This window comes from Indicator indicator, chromosome 1 (assembly GCF_027791375.1).
Source record: "Indicator indicator isolate 239-I01 chromosome 1, UM_Iind_1.1, whole genome shotgun sequence".
Classification (NCBI taxonomy): Eukaryota; Metazoa; Chordata; class Aves; order Piciformes; family Indicatoridae; genus Indicator; species Indicator indicator.
Window position 1 is genome coordinate 28,060,993 of NC_072010.1, and position 21,810 is coordinate 28,082,802.

Consider the following 21,810-nt stretch of genomic DNA (forward strand, 5'->3'; position numbering starts at 1 on the left):
CAGGCCACTGATAGGACAAGGAGCAATGAGTGCAAGTTGGAGCATAGGAGGTTCCACATAAACACAAGGAAAAAACTTTTTCACTGTGAGGATGATAGCACTGCAACAGGCTGGCCAGAGATGCTGTAGTATCTCCAGCCAAGGAGAACCTGCCTGGACATGTTTCCGTATGACCTAGGTGATCCTGCTCCAGCACAGAGCTTGGACTAGGTGATCTTCGAAGGTCCCCTTTCAACACCTAATATTCTAGGATTCTGCAAAATAGTGCTCACCCTGAAGCTATCAAGTCATTGGGCAGTCTGCACCTGAGAGCTGTAGGTTTCTGTCTCTTTCTGACCATTTTAGGCCCATACTACTTTCTTTTCCATGCCACTCCCTAAGGACGTCTCAGCCTAGGCATTTTCTGGCCTTGAATTCTGCCTAGACACTAGCCTCTGCTTCAGGCTTATCATTACATTCCCTCAGGGGAAAAATTAGAAGGGGCAGGAGACAGAAAATCAATAGTACTATCCTCTTGCTTATAGAAGCACGCCCCTCCCACTCCTTCTCCCTGAGAAAAGGGCTGAAGATGGGTAGATGAGAGGGGGTACCCCTTTAGCTACACTTCACTAGAGCATGAGTAAATATGAAACTAAGGGGTTGATTCCATCTGAGTCTAGAAAGGAAGGCAATTTGCAAGAAAGTAAGCAGACTGATACCACAGTGAGTTTCCTTCCAGGCCCAGCCAAAGTCCCAGCCCTCATTTGCAAATCAGAGGAAGAGAACAGCAAAATTGCTGTTTCTCTCATATTCACTACAGCTGCAATGGAAGCATTTGATAGAAATAACTGAAACTTGTATTTGCAAACACAATCCCAGTATGTTCTTAGATTTTATTTAAAAGAACATTTTGCTACATCTCATCTTTGCAGTCTGTCAACATGGCTGAAATACAGCAGTGATAGGAAACTTGAATAATGAAAAAAAAAATTAAAAAAACCATAGCTCGCCCAGAGTTAAGTCATACAGCAACAGCCCTTTCCCAGAACAGGCTCAGCGTAAGATCCAGCATGGTTTGGCTCAGGAGCAGACTTCTTCGCTTTTTTTAAATGGTGCTCAAGTAAACATGAAAAAGTCAGGACTAACCATTCCCTTCAGAAATTCCAAGGCTGGGTCCCAGGAGTTTGCTGCAATGCAGAACAGAGACTTTATTCCTGAAGTGAAAAAAAATTAATAAAAGAACAATTTTATATTCAGACAAATATTTAAGAAATTGAAATTTACCCTCAATGATAACTACTGGAAAGTTCAATTTCCACAACCCTGCTCAATATGATTCAGTAAGAACCTGAGTGTATTCAAGGCAAAAAACCCTTGATAGTTTAATGACTCTTAGCCTGTTTTTTCACTTATCTAAACACTCATGTCAACCTCCTATTAAAACTATACTAGCAGTGCATGAAATACTCTTTTCTGGGTAAAGTGGCTGGACACCACTTAACAAGTACATTGTTTCAGGAGAATAGCACCAAACACAGTGGATATTCACTATTTCTCACCTGTATTCATTTGGAGAAACACAGCTTCAACCTTTTAGGTATTCTCTGTCTAAAGTTCAGACAGAAATAAAAGTGACAGCCCACAGCCCATGACCACTCAGTAGATGCTTTCATAACCAGACCTACAAACTACTTACTTTTTCATAAAGCATTGTGTAACAGCTGATGTCTGGTACTTATTTTTGACTACCAGGTAATGTGAATTAAACTTTGATTGTTTGAAGGGAAAACTAGGACTCAAACCAGAGATCAAACTCAGCACCTCAGTGAAGTTACAAAATGCTTACTGACTTGGAGCCACTTTATATCCACAGCTATGGGACGAAAGCCAATTTCCTCTTAAATGTATATCTATATTTTTATTTTCTCCTCCAACTGATCTACAAACCTACAAAGAACAAGTCATAAAAAGAATGAGAATGAAAGATGGTAGAGATTGTTTTCTACAGGTTTCATGAGTCAAGATACAAAGCACTGATTTTAAGAGCAGTTCAAAGTGGAGAATCATTAGAATTCAACAGGTTTCACACAACAAAAAAGTGCAACTTTTCATCTGTAAAGTACTTTGTAAATTTGATTATCAAATGCAAGGTTACCTAACTGCTGACACACTATCAAGGACACTATTCAGTGTTTTATCTAAACACTTCATAGGATTTTTTTTTTAATATTTCTATTCTCACTCTTTTGGAAACAAATTTCACAATTCAGTATAAAGTTCAGCACTGCAAGAAAACATCAAAAGCAAGATCAAACATTAGGAAGTTTCTTAGTAAAAACAAGTTTATTCATCTGTATTTCAGGCAAATATGTAAATAGTCAGCAAAGCCTTTTCATCATGACTGTAAACTTTTTATTAAAAAAACTGTTTTAAAAACCAATACAGGAATTTCTGTTAATGTTCTAAAAATGTCTGTTCACATCTTGAAAGAAAATACATTAGCAACATCTCCCAGCAGAATTTTATCTTTAAAAAAGTAAAACTCTAGGTGCAGAGCTTTTCTACAGTATAGTATCCTCTACGTTTTAATTTAATCACAGGATTGAATATCATTCATCTCAGTTCTCTAGAACATGACCAAGAGTTTCTTACACAGATGATATTCAATGATGTGTTACACATTGCCACAGGTACTAACATTATTAGAAGAGTGCACAACTGAATTTCACTAACAAAACAAGACCTTCCTATATGCTGCATCATAACCCTTCCTAATCCATACAGTTAATTTAGCTATATGCCTTTAAAATTATGCACGTTTTCCAAGGAAAAATACTAAAAAAAAAAAATCCATGTTCCAAATTCTGCTCCCACTTATATTCACAGGGTAATAAGCACCATAAAGTTGTGGCTTACAGCCAAGAAGCATGTAGAGAACCAGTGAGTTTATGAGTATAAGGGAGAGAAGAACTTGACCCATGTCTGTAAACATTCACAGAAGTCTGCAGTCAAAAGTGCTGGATAGGCAGCCTATCCACAGAACAATTATTTCATTCACAGAGAGGTGTGGGGGCAAGGGGAATGTTATGGAACGTTATTTTAGAAGCAAATTAAAATGCTTTTATATACTTTGGAAAGATGTATTCTCAGCTAGCTAAACCATACTCCAGTATAACATACTTCACTTTTACCCAAATACAGTACAGCATTATCTTCTAGCTCTCCTGATCAGGTTCAGACAAAGGAGTAGTCAATTCAACAGCAGGCCCTTCCTTAACAGTATTTTAAAGCATAAGAAAACCCCCACACTCCTCTGACCTACTCTCCTCTTTAACATACTACTGATGTCAAGTGGAGATTCTCACACATACGAAGAAAAGATGCAAAGAACCATAAACTGACTTCAACCTACGCACACACAAGTGTGCGTCTAGACAAAAGACTGTCTACAGCTTTAAGCATCTCGTTTCGGTCTTCATCTCATCCTATGCTAGCCACATGGACTATACAAAACATAACAGGACAGGTGCTCACACACTCTCAGTGTAGTTCTTCTCCCCATTTGGTTTGACAGCAACTCCTCTATTTACATTAATATCTCTTTGAATGTCCCTGATCCTGTAAGAAACCAAACATTCAACTCAAACTAGAGAGTCAAGCATGCTCAGTAATTCACAGGACCAGACTTTAAATCAATTAAATGCAATCATAAATTAGATTTTGACATCTGACACAGCCTCCTTTAATCATTTTACTTTTGTGTTTTCCCCCTTTCCCCAATTCAGACCATGTTCCCGCTAACATGGAGACAGCCTTCAAAGTGAATAGGATCAGGCTTTGTCAAGCAACCATTGCAGTCTTTAAAAATGTCTGGTATTTATTGCCATCCACTCTGGGGCAGACTTGTCTGCAATGAAAATGGTGTTCCTGGTGTTGATGGATAGTTAGCAAAACCTTCAGGCTGAGCTGTATAGTTCTCCAGAGCAGAAGCAGAATGTGCCTTTAAGGAAGAGAAGTTGTTAGGAAACAGCACTGACAAAACCAAAGCAACAAACAAAAATCTGTATCAAGCAAAATTACAGGCAAAATATCAGTCCTATTCAAGCCAAACCAAACCAAGTATAATCTGAAGTATGCAAAGAACTGAGCTGAGCAACACACCTATATGCAGATGTTAAGATATAATGCAATTATTGCTCTGAAATACCAGAGGATGAGGAAAGCAGTCAGATTAAGAGGAAAAATGAAGAGGTGTTAATGGCATTCGCTTCCCAGTGGAGTAAGCCACAGCTGATTTGGAAGGCATAGCTTAATCAAGAGCTGCAGTATTTGACTGACTTTGAACTTCATCTTCATTGCTCAAGTGGCTAAGAGTTAATTTTAGTGATTGGAACTCGCAAACAAGAACAATGTGGTTTCCTTAAGGCAATCTGCATACATGGATTTCTACAGAATAAATAAATTCCTGTAAAAGCACCATGGCCTTGATTAAGTAATATGCTTTTTTATTGATCTATTTCTCTTGATATGCAAAAAATATCTGACGATATTGTGCTTACTTCGATACATGCTCCATTTAAACTGTCATGGAAGACAAAGCATTAATTGAAGACACTCAACTGTCTCTTTTAGTATTTTGTAGAGGACAAATTCCCTACCAGAATCCCTAAACTGTACAGAGGCTGTTTTTAACAAAAATCAAAATAAACGAATACAAACTCTGATGATAGTTTCAGTTAACTTACACAGGCTGATGACTGAAACAAGTTGTTTCATGGACAAAGATGAAACTACACATTACATCAACCACCGCAAGTTTGTATTGTAACAGCTGCATTTATGGGAACTATCAAGACAACCACAGCAAACAAATTCAAGACAATCTGATTGCCTGTGTAGAGAGGCACATAACTCACAACAAAGTGGTCTTCCACAGAAGTACAAGTATTAAAATGTCAGACTGCAATTGAGCACAGATTTTTGTAACTAAGTGGTAAATTTATTAGATTTAGCACAAACAAAAATTTAATTTGCATGTCTTCTGCTTTTTTTCTTTCAAAAAGAGTTAAATCAAATTCCTAAGATCCAGAAGCACTGCACACTGGCCTTGAGTGTAAAGTTACTATGAGTTGTGCTTCATCATCCTTGTAACAAGTTTTCAAACAGGTTAGGGGTTTTCATCACTTACTGACTTAAAGTAATCCCAAGAAGTTAACACACAAATACATGCTCAAATAGTTACTGGAAGCAAAACAGTATTAACAAACTTAAGAACATTACCTGTAGCAATGCTGACTGCGCAGCTGCACTGTGCTGCAATTCCTGCAAAGAAGACTGTGTAGCACTTTGGGGAAAGCCAGGGATACCAGGGAGAGATAAAAGACCAGGAAAAACCGCATTTCCTGGTGCCTGTAGTCCAGATGTCAGGCTGAAAGAACGTCAAAAAAATGTGGCTGTTATTAGGAACGCCTGCATCATGCTTTATCCTATTTCTCTCTCTCTAAGCTTATGTCTATATACATTAAACGTCTTTTTTTCTAAACCTCATAAAAGCCAGAATTTCCAAACAGAAGCTGGGTAGACACTGGGCACAAATCATTCATGTACACACAAACCAAGACTGTCAGGGGCTCACCCAAGAAGGGAACTCAGAAATCGCTGTGCCTACAATTTGCACACTTAATCTTCACAGGCAAAAGTTAATGTTGAGTACTTCCTTAAAACACAGGAGCATCTAAGATACTACCTGCTATTACCTGGATGTCTCAATGGATGCCCATGCGGAATCCATTCTTGTAAAAGCCTAGGGGACGCCAAGTGTCCTCATCTGGGAAAAACATCACTTGGCACCTCGCTGGATTAGACTGTCATAACAGGGACTACCGAGGACAGCCTATTTAGTAACTATCAGTTTCTATTTGAAGACAGGTGGCAATTTACTGGTGAATTAACTTCAAAAATTAACTGCAATTACTATGAGTGAAATAATGTCTATGCCTAAAGTAAAACCAGTTATTTGATCAGGAGAAAAAGAAATGGGTCTGATCTCCTTTACAAACAGAAACATACCCAGCCTGCGCAACAAGTGCAGAGTTGAAGTTTGAGCTAAAGGCCGAGGCAAACCCTGGCAGGACTGGAGCTGGAGACGGGGCTGTGGCAGCTGCTGGTAACGGTGCAACTGCTGCTACTGCAGAAGATGCCTGGAGGCCAGGGAAAGAAGGGAGAGCAGGAGTGACAGAGGGTGTGTTAGAGACAGGAAAACCAGGGAAGGATGGGTTTGATGATCCCAGAGGTCCCTGGGCAACAGAAAAAAGGGACGGGACAGCACTGGACAAGTTAAGCGAGAAGGGTGGAGCAGAGACTGTTGCCGAGGCGGCGAGTCCTGAGAGTACGGCGGCAGTGGAACTCACATGAGGAGCAGACACAGCCGAAGCAGTTGTAGACGGATTAGATAACAAGGAGCCTGGGAGAGTGACGGGTGGTGTAAGTGCTGGATTACCAGTAAAAGCAAAGTTACTGGTTAGAGATGTAAAAGGAGGAAGACCATTGAACACAGGCGCAATGGGAGCAGAGGAGCCATGAGGGGTGAGGGAAATGGAAGCCAGAGAACTGGAATTGTTTAGAGAAGCACTCAAGGAGGAGAGACCTGATAGTGCTGGATTCAGGGAACTGGGTAAACTGACTGGCACTGATGCTGCTGAGGTGTACGCACGCCCGAGCACTGACAGTCCTATACTGCCATGAGAAGGGCCAGACGAATGCGAAGGACCTTTGAAGGCTGAGAGAGTAGGACTCATGGGTTCGGTTTTGACCAGAACTGGGATACTTGTGGCACCTGGGGCTGATGAGAGCTGTTGGTCGGGATTAGCAGGACTTGTGCCATGCAAGAGGGAGGCTGATGAGCCACAGTTGACTGGCATAATCGATGGTGAAGTGGTTAAAGGTGACTGGGAAGGCAGTGTTGGAGGAGTGGAACTTGAATTGGCTACAGATGGGGATGGAAGACCTGGAAAAATGGCCTGTGCAGGTGTGGAGGAACGTTGTGGGGTGGTGGTGGCTGATGGAGTATAACATTTGTTGACAGAGGAAGTGGGAATGTCAGAGCTTTGATTAGCAAGAGCAGATAAAGAAGCAAGCTCACTTGTCATAGCAGAAGGTAAAGCAGATGAATTGATTAATGAAGTGTCATTGGATGTCAGAAATCCCTTTAAGACAGACAAAATTGGATTAGGCAAGCTAAGTGAACCAGGAACAGTAGTGGCAGAAGAATTAGCGATTGTAGATGGAATAGGACTAGAAATCCCTTGGGCATTGGGTGGCAAGGACAAAGGTAGGCCAGGAAAAACTGATGACAATGGAGTGGGATTACTAGCAGAAGCAATTGAAGAGGTTGCAGAAAATGGGAGGCCAGTAAACGGTGCAGTAGCAGATGCGAAAGCTTCACTAGGTACAGGCGTGGCACATGGGGTGGAAGAACCTTGTGGAGCTGGCGTAGCAGTGGGTATAGAAGCCAGTCCAGAAAAAACTGCAGGGACAGGGGTAGAGGTTGCACTATGAACAGATGTGACAGGAACACCAGGCAATGAAAGGGATTTGATGACAGTAGGGGTTGTGGTGGATGGCTGAGATGTATGGATGGAAGAGGAGACCTGTCCTGGGAAAACAGGAAGGACAGGGGTAGACATATTCAACCCAGAGATGATTGGAGTTGCAGGTGCTAATGGATGGCTTATGGCCTTGACAGGTGATGGGGTAGGGACTGGAGTAGCAGCAGGTGTTGAAGGATTAGAACCATGAGGAGTAAAGAGCTGATTCGCTTGTGCAGAAAAAGCTGCAAAGAAATAAAACCAGTAAGAATACTTTGAACTGTCATAAATGTTTGAAATCAACACAAAGACATTTTATATAGCATTTCAACATATGATACACAGGCAATAGCTAACACAGTGTCTGTATATAGACTATCAACACTGAAGGCTATGAAAACAAAACAAAAAGTACATACAAACACAACACACAGGTTGTACATCACATAGGCTACCACTCCACTTTAGACACAGTGATGTCTGCTACCTCTTCATGATCTCATGCAAGACAGTTAGATACTTAAATATACTCTGAAAGAATGTCTAAGGGATATTAGTAAACACCCTCCATCCGGTCCCTAACATCTGGCAGTACCAAAACCAGATCCAATATTGCATTAGCATCAGATCACCTGGGCTCTCTACATCCACTGTCACTGAAGGTCAGAATTTCCTTCAGAACCAGTTAAGTCAATGAATCATGATTCCAGAGATTAGTCAACAACTGAAGAAAGCTGATTTCAGATGCTGGTATTTTTCTCTGCTTCAAAATTGGGTCATTCTCTTCACTGTGTTTCCTTCAGATTTTGATTCTAAGAAGGTACACTTATGTTTCAGACTGCAGTATTAGGCTAATATTGGCACTTGACTATCAACAAATATAAGTCTTTAGTCAGGTGTCTAAAATTGAAGCGAGCAGCTGCCACTAGGAATATCAGCTTCTATCAACCCTACAAAGTCAAAGAGACATCAGTCAAGCTATAGGAGAACAAGCAGGCATACTGCAAACAGGGATGTGGAAGTTAATGTAAAGAAGCTGCAGTTATCGATACCGGCGTGTCAAGCGCCTTGATATGCCTCTATCTAGTTTCTTGTGGAATATGAATGTGTGAATTAGTCTTTCCTCTTGAAGAACCCTAACTAATTTTTTTAACTGCAAGCCAATCACTGGTCCAACCAGTTAAACTCATCAACTGTAACACCTTAGATTCCTCTCATACACAAATTCTACATAAAAACACACAAACCCCAAACCAGAATCTTTAAAATAAAATCTTGAACCCAAGTTGATACGACAAATTCCTCTGAAACCAGCAAGTTTGCAAACAATTTTGGTTTACATATTCTTTTCCAAAAGCCTACACCCAGATTGCTCAGCTATGGATTCTCTTCTTTCCTCACCCTGTTTCCAAGTTGAACAGTTGTTAATCCTGACAGCCAAGATAATCACTACTGAAATACAGTTGAAATAGAACTCAGAGTTTATGGTAATTTTATCCATTTTGGGTATTTGTTATTATGCCTGACAGTAGATCTTCAGTTTTTCTTTGTCAAACAAAGTATTATCAACACCTTTGCATAAGTAATGGGCTTTAAGTAATTTACTATGACGACTTGTACAAAGTGTACCAAGTACCACACAAATAAAGACACAAAAAACACCACCAAGCCAAGCATGCACAACTCTTCTGCAAAAAGAACTGGATATCAAAGGGTAAGATAAAAGTGAAGATAAATGTAGTCAGATATAACAGTCTAAGACAAGACATTCTACATGTATTTCAAACAAACTATAAATAAACAATCTGTCTTGCTTCTATTTCTAGCTTCCCATTGTAACTAATATATGAAATTAAAATGTGAATGAGTTCTCAAATAGATGTCCAAACTTTTAACAACTGGAAAGATAGTGTTTCAGTGCACTGCATTGCAAAGCATAATTTGATTTAGTTTTTTTTACATAATTTCTCACATACTTACATGCTGAAGAATAAAACTTTAATGAGCAAACACAAAAGGATGAATTTTAATGTTTAAATGTCCTAAGTGCCTGAGAAGAATTTTTCCTCAACTCTCAAGGGATCCTACTCCAACAGTAGTTAAATACTTAGAGGTTTATGAAAATCCCACTAAGTAAGTTTTTTCATTATTGGTTCAGAAAATGTCAGACAGAAACAACAAAAATTCCCCTGTGGATTTGCAATTTACCTTGATTTTGGGAAGGTTTTGCCTGACTGGAAAGATCCTCATTTTCTAAACAGACAAAAACAATTAGTTATTTAAAAGCAAGTGAAACTCCAGCAATGAATGATCCACTCACAACAATGAAATAAAAAAAAAAAATAAAGATGATTGGAATTTTAAAGGGATGCATGCTTCACCTGATACCACTTGATTAGCAGTGTATGGTGGAGGAGCTGGTAAGCCTGGAGCTACGACATTAGACGCTGGAACTAAGCCAGCATTGTTGTAAGCACCTAAAACAACAAATGCAGCACACGTCTCAGTTTTCAGAAGAATCCGTATCTAAATGAAACAGTAAGTGCCTTTTCCTTTAAAATAACATTTTCAATCCTTTTGCCAATGTCTGCCGGAATGACTTGCATTGTGATACAAAATTTAGGAAGGGCAGTCCCCTGAAAAAGCCTGGAGTCAGGTTTCAATTGCTTTCAATTCTATTTTGCCTGAAAAACTCAAAGGGGAGTAGTGATTCAGTGTCTGCACCTTCATTTCATCTTTTTCTATTCCTAACTTACAGGCTGTTGCAACTCTTCCTTTAACATTAAAGCTTTGACAAACAAAAGAGCCAAACATACATCAGTGGTCACGACCAATCCTCCAACACTAGGCAGAAAATTCAGAAAACAATGTCCCATCTCAAATGCTTAGACTATCATTCTTCAATTTTTTTTCACTGTTAAAAATTCAAAGTATTTTAATATAAAACTTATTGTACTCATTGTATGCATTTCTAATATACAAATGCATCATCAGTTATGAGTTAGACTGTCACAAGATTTTTTTTTAAAAACCATGATGCAACCTAAGTAAGGCCCTGAAACCAAAGAAGCTGTTTCATATCCTATAATGTATGAACACTTACAATCCAGTCCTTGGCCAAATTTTGTGACATGATTTACTTGCTATAGGATTTGTTTAATATGAATTTCAGCTGGTTCTCAAGTTTCCTGTGGAGAAACTTTCTGAGGAGCAAGCAATTTGTATGGCACAAATCATCAGATTTACTTTACTTGAGCGAGTTCATCCCTCTGCAAGTTCATACATACTCTACCTGGTTCAGAGCTGTGTCTGACCATCTCTCTATATCTGGTGCAACAGCAAGAAGTCAACAGAATGCCAAGCTGAAGCCCAAACCTTGGTCAAACATCACCACAAATATGTAGCCCTAGTCTTGTCTAACATGCACAATGCCTGCCATAAGTGAAATATTTTGTCATCAAAACAGGACTCTATTTTCCTTATGATGTGGATGCTGGAAAAAGAAGCCAGTTATTGCTCTTTTTATCAGCTCTGCAGTCATGACAGGAAGAGGCAGTACCCAAAGCATGCTTAGGGAGCAATAAGCCAATTCAGATATGATCTTGGTCAGAGAAACTGACAATTACTAAAAATCAATTAGATGAAATAATAACATCAAGATATTACACATAGAAGCCTTACTTGGTGCAATTGTTGCATGTGGCCGACATGGTGGGATGGGGTATGGAACTGGTTTGTGTGGATTGTAGGTTGATGGAGCCTACATAAACAAAAAAGAAATGAAAGAAGTAATAGTGAAAGCATTACCTAACGTTTCTCAGACAAAACACTAAAATTCAGATACTACTATAGACAGCTGCTCTTCACTGGAAAAATATTTGATATGAACTTTCTTTACAATATCCATAGTCACTGAAAATATTTCACTCTCTCTGAAAATAATGAAAGCAACATTACTGGTATACTTTTAGATTTCAATATAATATTCAGCATAGGTGGGAAAGGGAATTCCTTCCTGCCTTGTAGTCTTCACACTGTATAGTCTTGGACTGACTTCTCAGTTTAAAGATTAACACATTTAAAACTAAAAATTACTTATGAAGGCATCTGTGCCTTTAAAATAACACATCCTAGTGGGAAATATCTTATAAAAGTGAAAATAAAACACTAGGACAATACCTGAAAGTACTCTCAGATTCACTGAAAGTTTGTCTTACATGCTTAAACATTTTGAAATGCAGGTTAGCTGTGTTGTTAAGAAGCAAGAGCCTCCTCCTCTAAAGCACTGCTGTAATTGAAGTTTGGAAGATGCAGGCATTTTTTAAGTTTATGTGAGCAACTCTCAGACGCTGTAACAAAAATTTGTACATATTTTTATCTAAAACTTGCACTAGCTTACCATGGACTACTAAAAATATTTCTAGTTTTCTCTTCTGCTACTCTAATTTAAATTATGCCACATACATTGTATCCTCTAGAGGATCTGGCTTCCCACAGATACAAACTAGAGCTTTTTTTTTTTTAAATACTAGGTCATATTATCTTTGTTATGTACCATTTAGCATTGCTTATATTGCTGCTCTACAGTCTTCTAGCAACATAACAGCATTTTATATCAAAGCCTCACTGGATTGGCTGCTGGTTGGATTTTTTTTCTTAATGTTTCATTTATTTATTCATTTATTAGACATACTGGTTTGGATGGTCCAAGTATACGGGCTGCTATTCCTTTTCCTTCATTAGTACATTCTTCTGTATCCTTTTTGATAGGGGTTCCCTGAAACAAGAGAAAAGTATTAATTTAGAATCACGGAATCATTTTGATAGGAAAGGACTTTTTAAGATCGACTCCAACCACCATCTATGAATAGTCTGGCGCTAAACTATGTCCTTTAGCAGTACATCTCTGAATCTTTTGAACATCTCCACGGATGGCGATTCAACCATTCCCTTAGGGACTTTATTCCCACGTTTAATAACCTTTTCAGTGAAGAAGTTCATAAATCTTGCTGTAGAATTTCTCCCATATTTGATTTTTTTTTTACTAAGCAACATGCAAGTTTTTTAATATTCTGAAAGTGATACTTAACCATGTTTGTTGGGAAAAAGAAACTGCATTTTAGGTTTACAAAATGCTAAGTATAAGCATTCCAGTAGTTTGGTTTACAACACTGAACTTCTGTAAAGAGACAAGTATTCATTAAACAGTCCACGTTTCTGACATAATTGCCATTCTGCATTTTGACTTGTGCACAAGGTCAGTTACATTTTACAGTCCATTAAGAGCACACAGGTTGTTCAAGAACTACACTAACATTAGTAGTAGTACTGTATTGCCCATTAGGTCATCTTATCAATCTACCATTGAGATGTTTTTACGTATCTTCTCACTCTGACAAATACTGCTGTAGTTCACAGTGTTTGCCTTAGATGAACACCATCTTACTTATGCAGCAATCTTTACTTGAAGCATAGAAAGAACGGGCAAACAAAAATAACCCAGGTTCCCTATAAATGTGGAATGGGGAAATACAGAAGAACACCACTGATTTTGATTCCACTCTTTTTTCCATGTATGTGAATTCTGGTTTAAGATGTAACTCTAATAAATCCTAAATCAAGGATGCTGTGAAAAGCGAAGGCATATAATCACGCTTACTGGAAAAATTCCGTTTATGCGGCTTGGTTTGCCCTTGGGATAAGGGTTGCCAGGAATCATGCCACAGGATGATATCATAGCATGAGGAGCCTTACAACCTGTTTTTGAAGCCTGCAAAATAATCAAGAAAGGGCATTAGTTGCTATCAAATTTAATGCTTTAAAGAAGCTAAATACTATTTCATGATATTTACACTGCAAGAGTCAACCTGCATGGAACAAGTCAAAGCTTTGTCTCAAAATTTCTTCTCAAATAGTCCAAATAGTGTGAGGTTCTACCAAAGTCTCCTTTGTTTTGAGTAACTCTACTTGTACCAGCTCTGCTTCCACTGAACTTGGGGTTAAACACTCGATGTTCCCTAAAACAAATGCAGACACTTTCCTTCAACATTGGTTGTCATTCTATGCTCCTTTTTCCATAGGATTCTAATGCTTGACAGAAACTTCCCCTTTTTTGGCACATGTACTACATAGCTTGTAGCTTTTTGCAGGTGCTTCTCTCGGCTTGTCTTTCACCAGTAGTTCCCAGCAGTCCTCACAGTAAGTCCCGACCCCACAATGAACATAACAATGGAAGCAATACTGTATTTGACAGAATGAAGGATACTAGAGTATCTTGACTACCTGTTCAAGAATTCTTCTGCATCTTTTCTTCTCTGACATATTAATTCTGAAGAGATCTTCAATAAGGCGGTAATTCTGTGCATCAACAATGTTGCTATAAATAAAGACATTGACAGGCACTTACTGCCATTTCAAATGTGTATCAGAATGCACGACTGAAAAGTGATCAACGCTTATTGAGCCAGTATCCAACAGTGCATTAAAAAACATGATTATTTCAGATTGTAATATTACTATTATTTTACACCAACACCCCCGGGCTTAAATATGGAGTTCATATCTGTAAGTAAAGCATATTACTAGAATTAAGTATCAATATAGAACAGTGGACAACAATGGCTAAACTTACTGCAAAACTAACTATCTTGACAAAACGCTTTTTGCGTCAACACAGCTCATTAGAAAGCTTTAATTGCTACAGAACACAATTCCCAGTATGGAAGAAAACCAGCAGCTGCTCACTTTGCCACTGTTTCTTGAAGGACTAGCAGAGAAACAAGTTTGCACCGTATTTACTCTAGAATGAAAAAGAATAAACTCCTGGCAATATTTCCATATTCTGCAGAATCAGTGAAATGTCTCATACAGTTCTATAAAGAATTCTTTCTCTCTCCTTGTTCATCTCCCAAATTAACACTAGACACACCAAACAAAAAGTGCAAGTACCAGGAGCCTAATGCCTGATTCTGCCTGCTTTTTTCAAAACTCTGACCACAGTACCTATACTGCTGTCAAACATTACCTGCCCCATCTGAACCACTGTAAATACAACATAGTCCCAAAAAGGAGTTCTCAAAGCAGGATATTAGAAGAAATGGAATGAATAGAATGAATTGACATGAAAAACACCTTAAAGAATTATACTAAAATGGGAATAATTTTTAGCTTTGTTCTCTAATTTTGATTAGAAAATTAAGTAGTATACAGATTTGGGCAGGGACTTCTATATCATGACTCCCTTCTTATGCTCTTACACTACAGAAACTCAACAGAGCTAAAGAAGTTACCAAGCTTTCCTCCCACACCAGCTTAAGTGTAGCAACTGAAGAGTTAGTCCAAGTGACAATGTCATTTCAAGAAGCAAGACATGTTAGTTTAATGTGCCACTGGACTTCCTTTAAGCTGCCTGTTTTGTTTTGGTCTGAAAAAGACTGAGAGCATTCACAGAGCTTCCTTAAAGCTCAACTCCAAAAGCAAGATCATGTCTATATCCTCAGTCTTGTTTTATGAATATTCATGTAAGTAATTTATATGCCTCAACATGTACAAACTAGCTGCAATAAACATTCATATGCAAAGCAGACATACTTAATGCAAAAAAAACCCACAACAGAACAAAATTTCATATAATAAATCCTCTAAACCAGGCAGGAGAGCTCCCATAGAAGCATATGTGAAAGACATCCTTTGAAGCATCTGTGTTCAGTAAAAACTCTAACTTTCTGTGTAAAAATAAATTCAGAATATCTACAAATCTACTAAAGGTATTAGATCTCCAAATTGAATGTGTCAATTTAAGAGATGTATTAACTCATTTTTACATATGTAGTATCTACAGAGCTTTTCAAATGCAAAAGAGTCAATTCCCAGGATACTCTGATCTCAAGCATTTCCATTCCAGTGAGCACAAATAAGCTTAAGGCCCTCTTCATTCTCTAAATGATTTGAAGATCACTGTTAGAAACACTGGCAAAAGTGGCAGTTCTTCAAGCAGGCAGACGTCCACATAGAAGAATGATCAAGGCTCTGATGAACTACAGAATTTTTCACAATGTCTATTTCCAATTCTTCTTCTTACACCCTCATCAATGATATATGTTTTCCTTTAACTGCCCACAATGCTTCCTTCTGGAACTACCTTGAATTTTATATACTGTAACATTAGTAAAAACAATATAACTTAAGGAAATACAACACGAGAGATACTTACGAAGCTAAGATTTCAAGGGCAATAAGTTTATCTCTACTGAACGTGAAGCAGTTGAGAATATTAACCATTTTTGATGCCGGCACTGCCACTATTTTCTGGTAAGTAAGCAAAAAGAAAAAATGCATATAAAATAAGACACTACAATTACTTAAAATCTAGAACGCTACGCTGTAACAGCTTCATATTACATATCTGTAACAATAGTACAGAGTGGAAGACAGGAAAGAAAAGATACTTCAGTCAGAAAAAAAGTGGTTAAAAGTAAGCAGTTTTGTATTTTGATGCCACTAAAAAAAGAAGAGATGAAAAGGAAACTTGGAAGATAGACCCACCAATCAGTTGCAAAAGGAGACATCACAAAACTAAAATAAGATAAAGAGGGTAAATTCACTCTAAAAGACTATGTCACAAGAACTTACATGTTGTAAAGCCTTGATTGCCTTGAGCTGTGGTTCAGCCCAGGAAAAGTATCTCAGCAACTCAACAACCTGCAACAGAAAGGCTTTCAATTAATCTTTTATAGATAGTAAAAAACTATGCTAGCAGTATCAGTAATGAAATTTCATTTTTTGGAGTATAGTTATATATTGCTAAAACAAACATGACTGTCTGATGCTTGGTTACATCAGAACCTACCAGCATCTAAAGTTCTTTTGATTTTTAAGCAGGCATCTACAAATAGTTATAAGATTGATTTTTTTCTATACAAATATTTAAAATACATACTCCTCTCTATGTATTTGTTTACATGCACAACTGCCACAGTATTAAAAAAACCACAACAAATCATTCAAAAAGTTTATAAACATTCAGTATCTCAAAACAGTATTTACCATTCATGCAAAAAACCAAACAAAAACTACAACACCCTACAAAACCAAAGCAAGAGAAGAAAAGGAAACTGGAAAAAAAATCCACATAGCATCAGAATAAGCTGGATACTTATTACTACATGCCAGTTCAGAAAATATATGCAACATAATCCTAAATTCCATTACAATAAATTTCTCAGATTTTACACACACACAAATGAAAACATAATGATTTTGATAATAAAACAACTTGGAGTTATTTTAAACAGTTTTAGCTGATATAAACATAACAAATTAAATCTCCCCAGTTATTAATAAAGTATGGACTGGAGATGCTGGCATTCTATATTACTGAATACATAAAATCAATAGCTTCCATTAAACCCAGAACAGTGTCAACTTTTACCTGTTCACTAGAAAAGTATCCATGAACATATTCAATAGCTTTTAATTTGTACTCAGTCAATACAGCCTAGAAGATACAGGAAAAAAAGATGTACAATTAATCCCTCAAATTACAGAACAACCATCTGCTAGACTAGTCTATTAATCTACAAAAATCTGACCTTACAAAGTGACATTTGCATCAATTACACTGCAGTATTACTAGGGAACACTATATTCCTTAGATAATTGAGAGAAAAATGAGAAGCAGATGTAAGTTAAATCTTCTGTTTAAAAAAAGCACTCATTTTTTTACTTATTTCATTTTGCTATTTTTTCATTGTTTAGAGTTGTACTGAGAGAATATCACCACTCTTCTTTTTGCCTCAAAGGTTTGCTTCATGCTTATATTAAAGAAGATAATGCAGTTGATTATTCATACAATCTTTGTATGTGCCCTGTAAATAACTAGCAAAGCATCTTCGATGAATTTATAAAACAACTGGATAACAATTTTTTACAGACAATTATGTATACAAGCAAGCTTGCTCCAAAGGTTGGTGTTGTCTTATTATCACCTTCCCATAGTTCCAACTTCATTATGTAACATACAGAACAAAGAAAGCAATGTAGCTTAACACACTTTGGCCATCACTTTGGACTAAGTGGCAAGAGAGTTCTGTTGATAAACACGTGGGCTATCTAATCCAGGGCTTTCTCTGTCTCCTCACAGCTAGCACACTGATACAGCAACACAATGTAAAGACAACAGGTAACAGCTGAATCCCTGACTAAACTAACAGAAGCATCTTTCTTCCCCAGTTTCTAAGCCCCCCATCTATTGCTAGCTCTCACACTTACTCTCAAATTACCTCCAGCTTTCACCCACACCCCTAACTTCTTCCCCCAACTGCCCTAAAACCTACCTCTATTCCTTCTTTTTTGTCCTTGTCCCTCCACACAGACAGATGTGAAGTTCTCTATCACAGCAACCTGACTGTGGCACACTCAAGTTCGCTAGCACACTGTTTGAAGCAACCCCCTTCCTTTCTGTACACTGATTAAGACACTGACTAGCAGAAACATTGCAGTAACAGGGTAAAAAGAACTTCCATCTTCATGGTATTTTTTAACTCTCTTTTTCCTCTTTATATATTTTGTTAAAAAAAGGCCTTGTATGTCATACAGCAACTTACCAAAGCAAATGTCAGTCTTCCTCCTCAAATCAACTAAATGATGTTACAATAAGAACACGAACAAAAAACACCTATATGCATGTTTACAAAAACACAGAAAAGCCCAAAACAAACAACAAAAACAAACAAAAAACACTCTATGTCAATAATTATGAATATATATGGGGAAAGATATACCTAACCTACACATTAAGACATTAAAATAATGGTTCCTCCTAATTGTAGGACTGATCTTTACCTTTGTAAACACTTTTACAGTTCCCCACAGCATCCTTCTCTAAGCTGAAGAGACATGAATTTGATGGGTGGACTGTCCAGTGGATAAGGAATTGGTTGAATGATCGCATCCAAAGATTAGTGGTCAATAACTCAATGTCTGGATGAAGATGGATGGCAAGAGGTGTCCCTTCAAGGGTCCATATAGAGACCAGTGCTTGTTCATTATCTTCAGCAATGAGACAGCAAAACTACGTGCAAGCTGAGTGGTGCAGTTCACAAGACTGAGGAAAGAGATGCCATCCAGAGGGACCTGGACAGGCTGGAGAAGTGGGCTCAGGAGAATCGCATGAAGTTTAATGAGGCAAAGTGCAAGGTCCTGCACCTAGGTCAGGGCAATCCTTGGTATCAGTACAGGCTGAGGGATGATGAAATGAGAGCAGCCCTGCAGGAAAGGACTTCGTGGTAGTGGTGGATAAGACGCTGGACATGAGTCAATGAATACATGCAGCCAAGAAGGCAAAACACATTCTGGGTTACATCAAAAGAAGCATGGTGGCAGATTGAGAGAGGTGATTCTGCCACTCTGCTCTGGTGAGACCTTACCTGGAGTACTGTATCCAGCTATGGGACCCCCCAAAACAAGAGGGACATGGCCCTGCTGGAGATGGTCCAAAGGAGGGCAACAAAGGTGATCAGAAGGCCAGAGCACTGCTCCTATGCAGACAAGCTGAAAGAGTTGGGGCTGGGAAAGAGTTCAGCCTGGAGAAAAGAAAGCTCTGGGGAGACCTTATAGCTTCATCTCAATATCTGGAGAGGACCTACAGGAAGGCTAGGTAAGGACTGTTTACAAGGGCTTGTAGCAACAGGATGAGGGGCAAGGGTTTTAAACTGGAGCAGAGTAGACTTACATTAGACATTAGGAAGAAGTTCTTTACAATGAGAGTGGTAAAACAATGGAATAGGTTGCCCAAGGATGTGGTCGAGACCCCATCCCTGAAGACATTCAAGATCAGATTTGATGTGTCCCTGGGCAGCCTGATCTAGTTGGAGGTGTCCCTGCTTACTGCAGGAAGGCTGGACAAGATGACCTTTGAGGGTCCCTTCTAACCTGACGCAATCTGTGATTCTCTGAAAATTAAATGCACCAACAGAAGTGTCTCATGAATCCCATAACAAAGAAGGTTGTATCACTGAATTAGGAATGAAGTTTAAACAAGGACCTAGCAACAAAGCTACAAAATAAGTATTTGGAAAATTAATATTACAACAGCACAGCTATTATTTACATAGCACTGACCCTTAGGTCAACAATGTCAAGTTTACAGGAATACAGGCAGACAGCATACAGGAAACAATTGCCTAAAATCACATGTCAAAATCCCTTTGTTTGAAGTCTTTAACAATCAGAGAGCATACTCTGAAGGGCCGCACTGCAGCAGTAATATCTGAAACATTACTCCCTCCCACTATCGATTCTGAGGGAACATATTCACATGCAAACTGTTCCCTGATGTTTTTCCCCCAGACTTTCCATAAAAATTTTTAGGTTGGAAGTCTACCCCCTGAAGTATCTTAGACTGTCACTTTTGGGGGGGGGAGGGGGCAGCTGGTTACAGAGCACAGAAGATACCTGTTTTATAACCAAGAATTTGTGACCATGACCTTATGTGAAAATGCTAATAAGTGCAGTTGTGATAAAGACTCATCCCTGGGGCTTTCATGCACAACGGCTTATACCTCAATACTTCTAAAACAATAGAACTACAACTGCACTCATGATGAAGAGAAATTGACACGAAATTATAATCTGTAGCACATAAGCTCAAATAATAATAATAATAAAAAAATCACCTCTCCTAGACAACCCATTATAACAAAAAAACACCCATTACAAAAATGCTATGGATTCCTTTTATGCCATAAAATAACCTTACCCAAAACACTTTCACTCCATGACAGTATTAGCAGAACACATAACTGATCGACTGTGACACTTAAATCACTTAACTACAGCAAAATACATCATTCCAGGTAAGACAGAAACCACTATTCTCAGAGGTTCTAATTTCTTCTCCCTCTTTTTTTCCACTTCCAGCATGTGGGGGACTGTTTCAACCACTAACCTCTATCTTTCCTGTTAAAAATGGGCCTGTGCAGAGAAAAAAAAACAAAAAAAAAAGAGAGACCTGCCAGGCAACAGTTTAAGTTTGCACATCTCTGCTTCCTGTAACTAGAAAGTATTTTACTCAGTTTTTAACAGTAGATGCTCATGCATAAATTAGAGCATGCATGAAAACCCAGGATTTCACATCCTGGAGGAAGGCATGCATGCTTGTAAGCTGTGGCTCTGAACAAGGACAGCTGAGCAGAGCTTTAACACCAACCCTCCTCATGTCATACTCGTGTGTTGTATCTCCTAAACCAACCTTAAAACAGTGGATACCTCAAAATTTTAAGTCCCCATCTGCACTCAAGTCAAACAAATCCAGTCTCTCTCCCCAGACAAGAGATACTTGTCACTTTTAGCTTTTCTTCATCATCCTTGACAGTAAAGGTGCTGTGATAAACATTCAAGTGTGCTCAGTAACAGCAGCCTGAACATTCAGTCCCAGTCTTCTGAGAAAATAAAAATAGATCAAGTACGCTACAGCAACTTTACACTGACATAGCAGGAAAAGAAAAGTTACACCAGCAACACAGGATTACAGTTCTTCACAACGGGATCAAAATTAGTTTTTATTGAATCCTGAAGTGATTATTAAAACACACAAGCTCCTGATTATTGTGTTCATCCACAGTAATATCCTACCACCAAATGGTTAAACCAGCATATAAAACGAGAAGTTACCTTTCTTATTTCATCCAGCACGGTTTCAAAAGATTTCTTATCCATCTTTACTAGTTCATTCAATGCAGATACTTAAACATGAAGGGGAGAAAAATGTAAAATAAAAAAAATACAATTTCCTGGCAACGACCTATCAGAAACAAACAAAAAAAAAAAGCCACCACACACACAAAACCCCAAAAGCAGCTCAGGAAGGTCAGCCTGAAATCTTCCCAGCCCCTGGGAACTTCGTGCTGACGTCTTTGCAATGCTGACACAAAACAAGAGACAAAGGCGAATACGCCGGGCACTGCTCGCCGCCTCAGAGGTGACCCGCGCCCGCTCGCTACCCTTTCCGAGGCCGCTCTCGCCGGCAGAGGAAGGGCCTGGGGCAGCTAGGCCGCGGCCCCTCGGAGAGCAGCGCAACGACCCCGCACAGCACCGATCCCCTCAGCACGCGGCGCCGAGGCCCGGCCGGCCCGCGCCCGCCTGCGGGGCGCCCCCACGCTCCATCGCCCGCTGCGCCGCCACACTTCGACCCCGGCGCTCAGAGGCCGAGGCGCTTCCCAGCGGCCCCCAGGCAAAACAGAGCAAC

General features: G+C 38.9%; 1 protein-coding gene across 2 annotated transcripts; it reads right to left on the reverse strand.

Moving 5' to 3' along the window:
* Window positions 1-3,658: 3,658 nt before the first annotated feature.
* Window positions 3,659-21,281, reverse strand: PROSER1 (proline and serine rich 1). Of its 2 annotated transcripts, XM_054380669.1 has the most exons (13): window positions 21,237-21,281; window positions 16,996-17,061; window positions 16,197-16,265; window positions 15,778-15,872; window positions 13,848-13,941; window positions 13,225-13,335; window positions 12,259-12,342; window positions 11,247-11,325; window positions 9,947-10,042; window positions 9,774-9,818; window positions 6,049-7,810; window positions 5,260-5,407; window positions 3,659-3,979 (listed from the first exon to the last, which is right to left on the reverse strand). In XM_054380669.1, exons 1-13 carry the CDS (start codon window positions 21,279-21,281, stop codon window positions 3,857-3,859), a joined length of 2,817 nt encoding a protein of 938 aa, XP_054236644.1. In that variant the 3' UTR covers window positions 3,659-3,856. The 2 variants fall into 2 exon arrangements, with proteins under 2 accessions (XP_054236644.1, XP_054236652.1); XM_054380677.1 differs by lacking the exon at window positions 16,996-17,061.
* Between the last annotated feature and the right edge of the window lie 529 nt (window positions 21,282-21,810).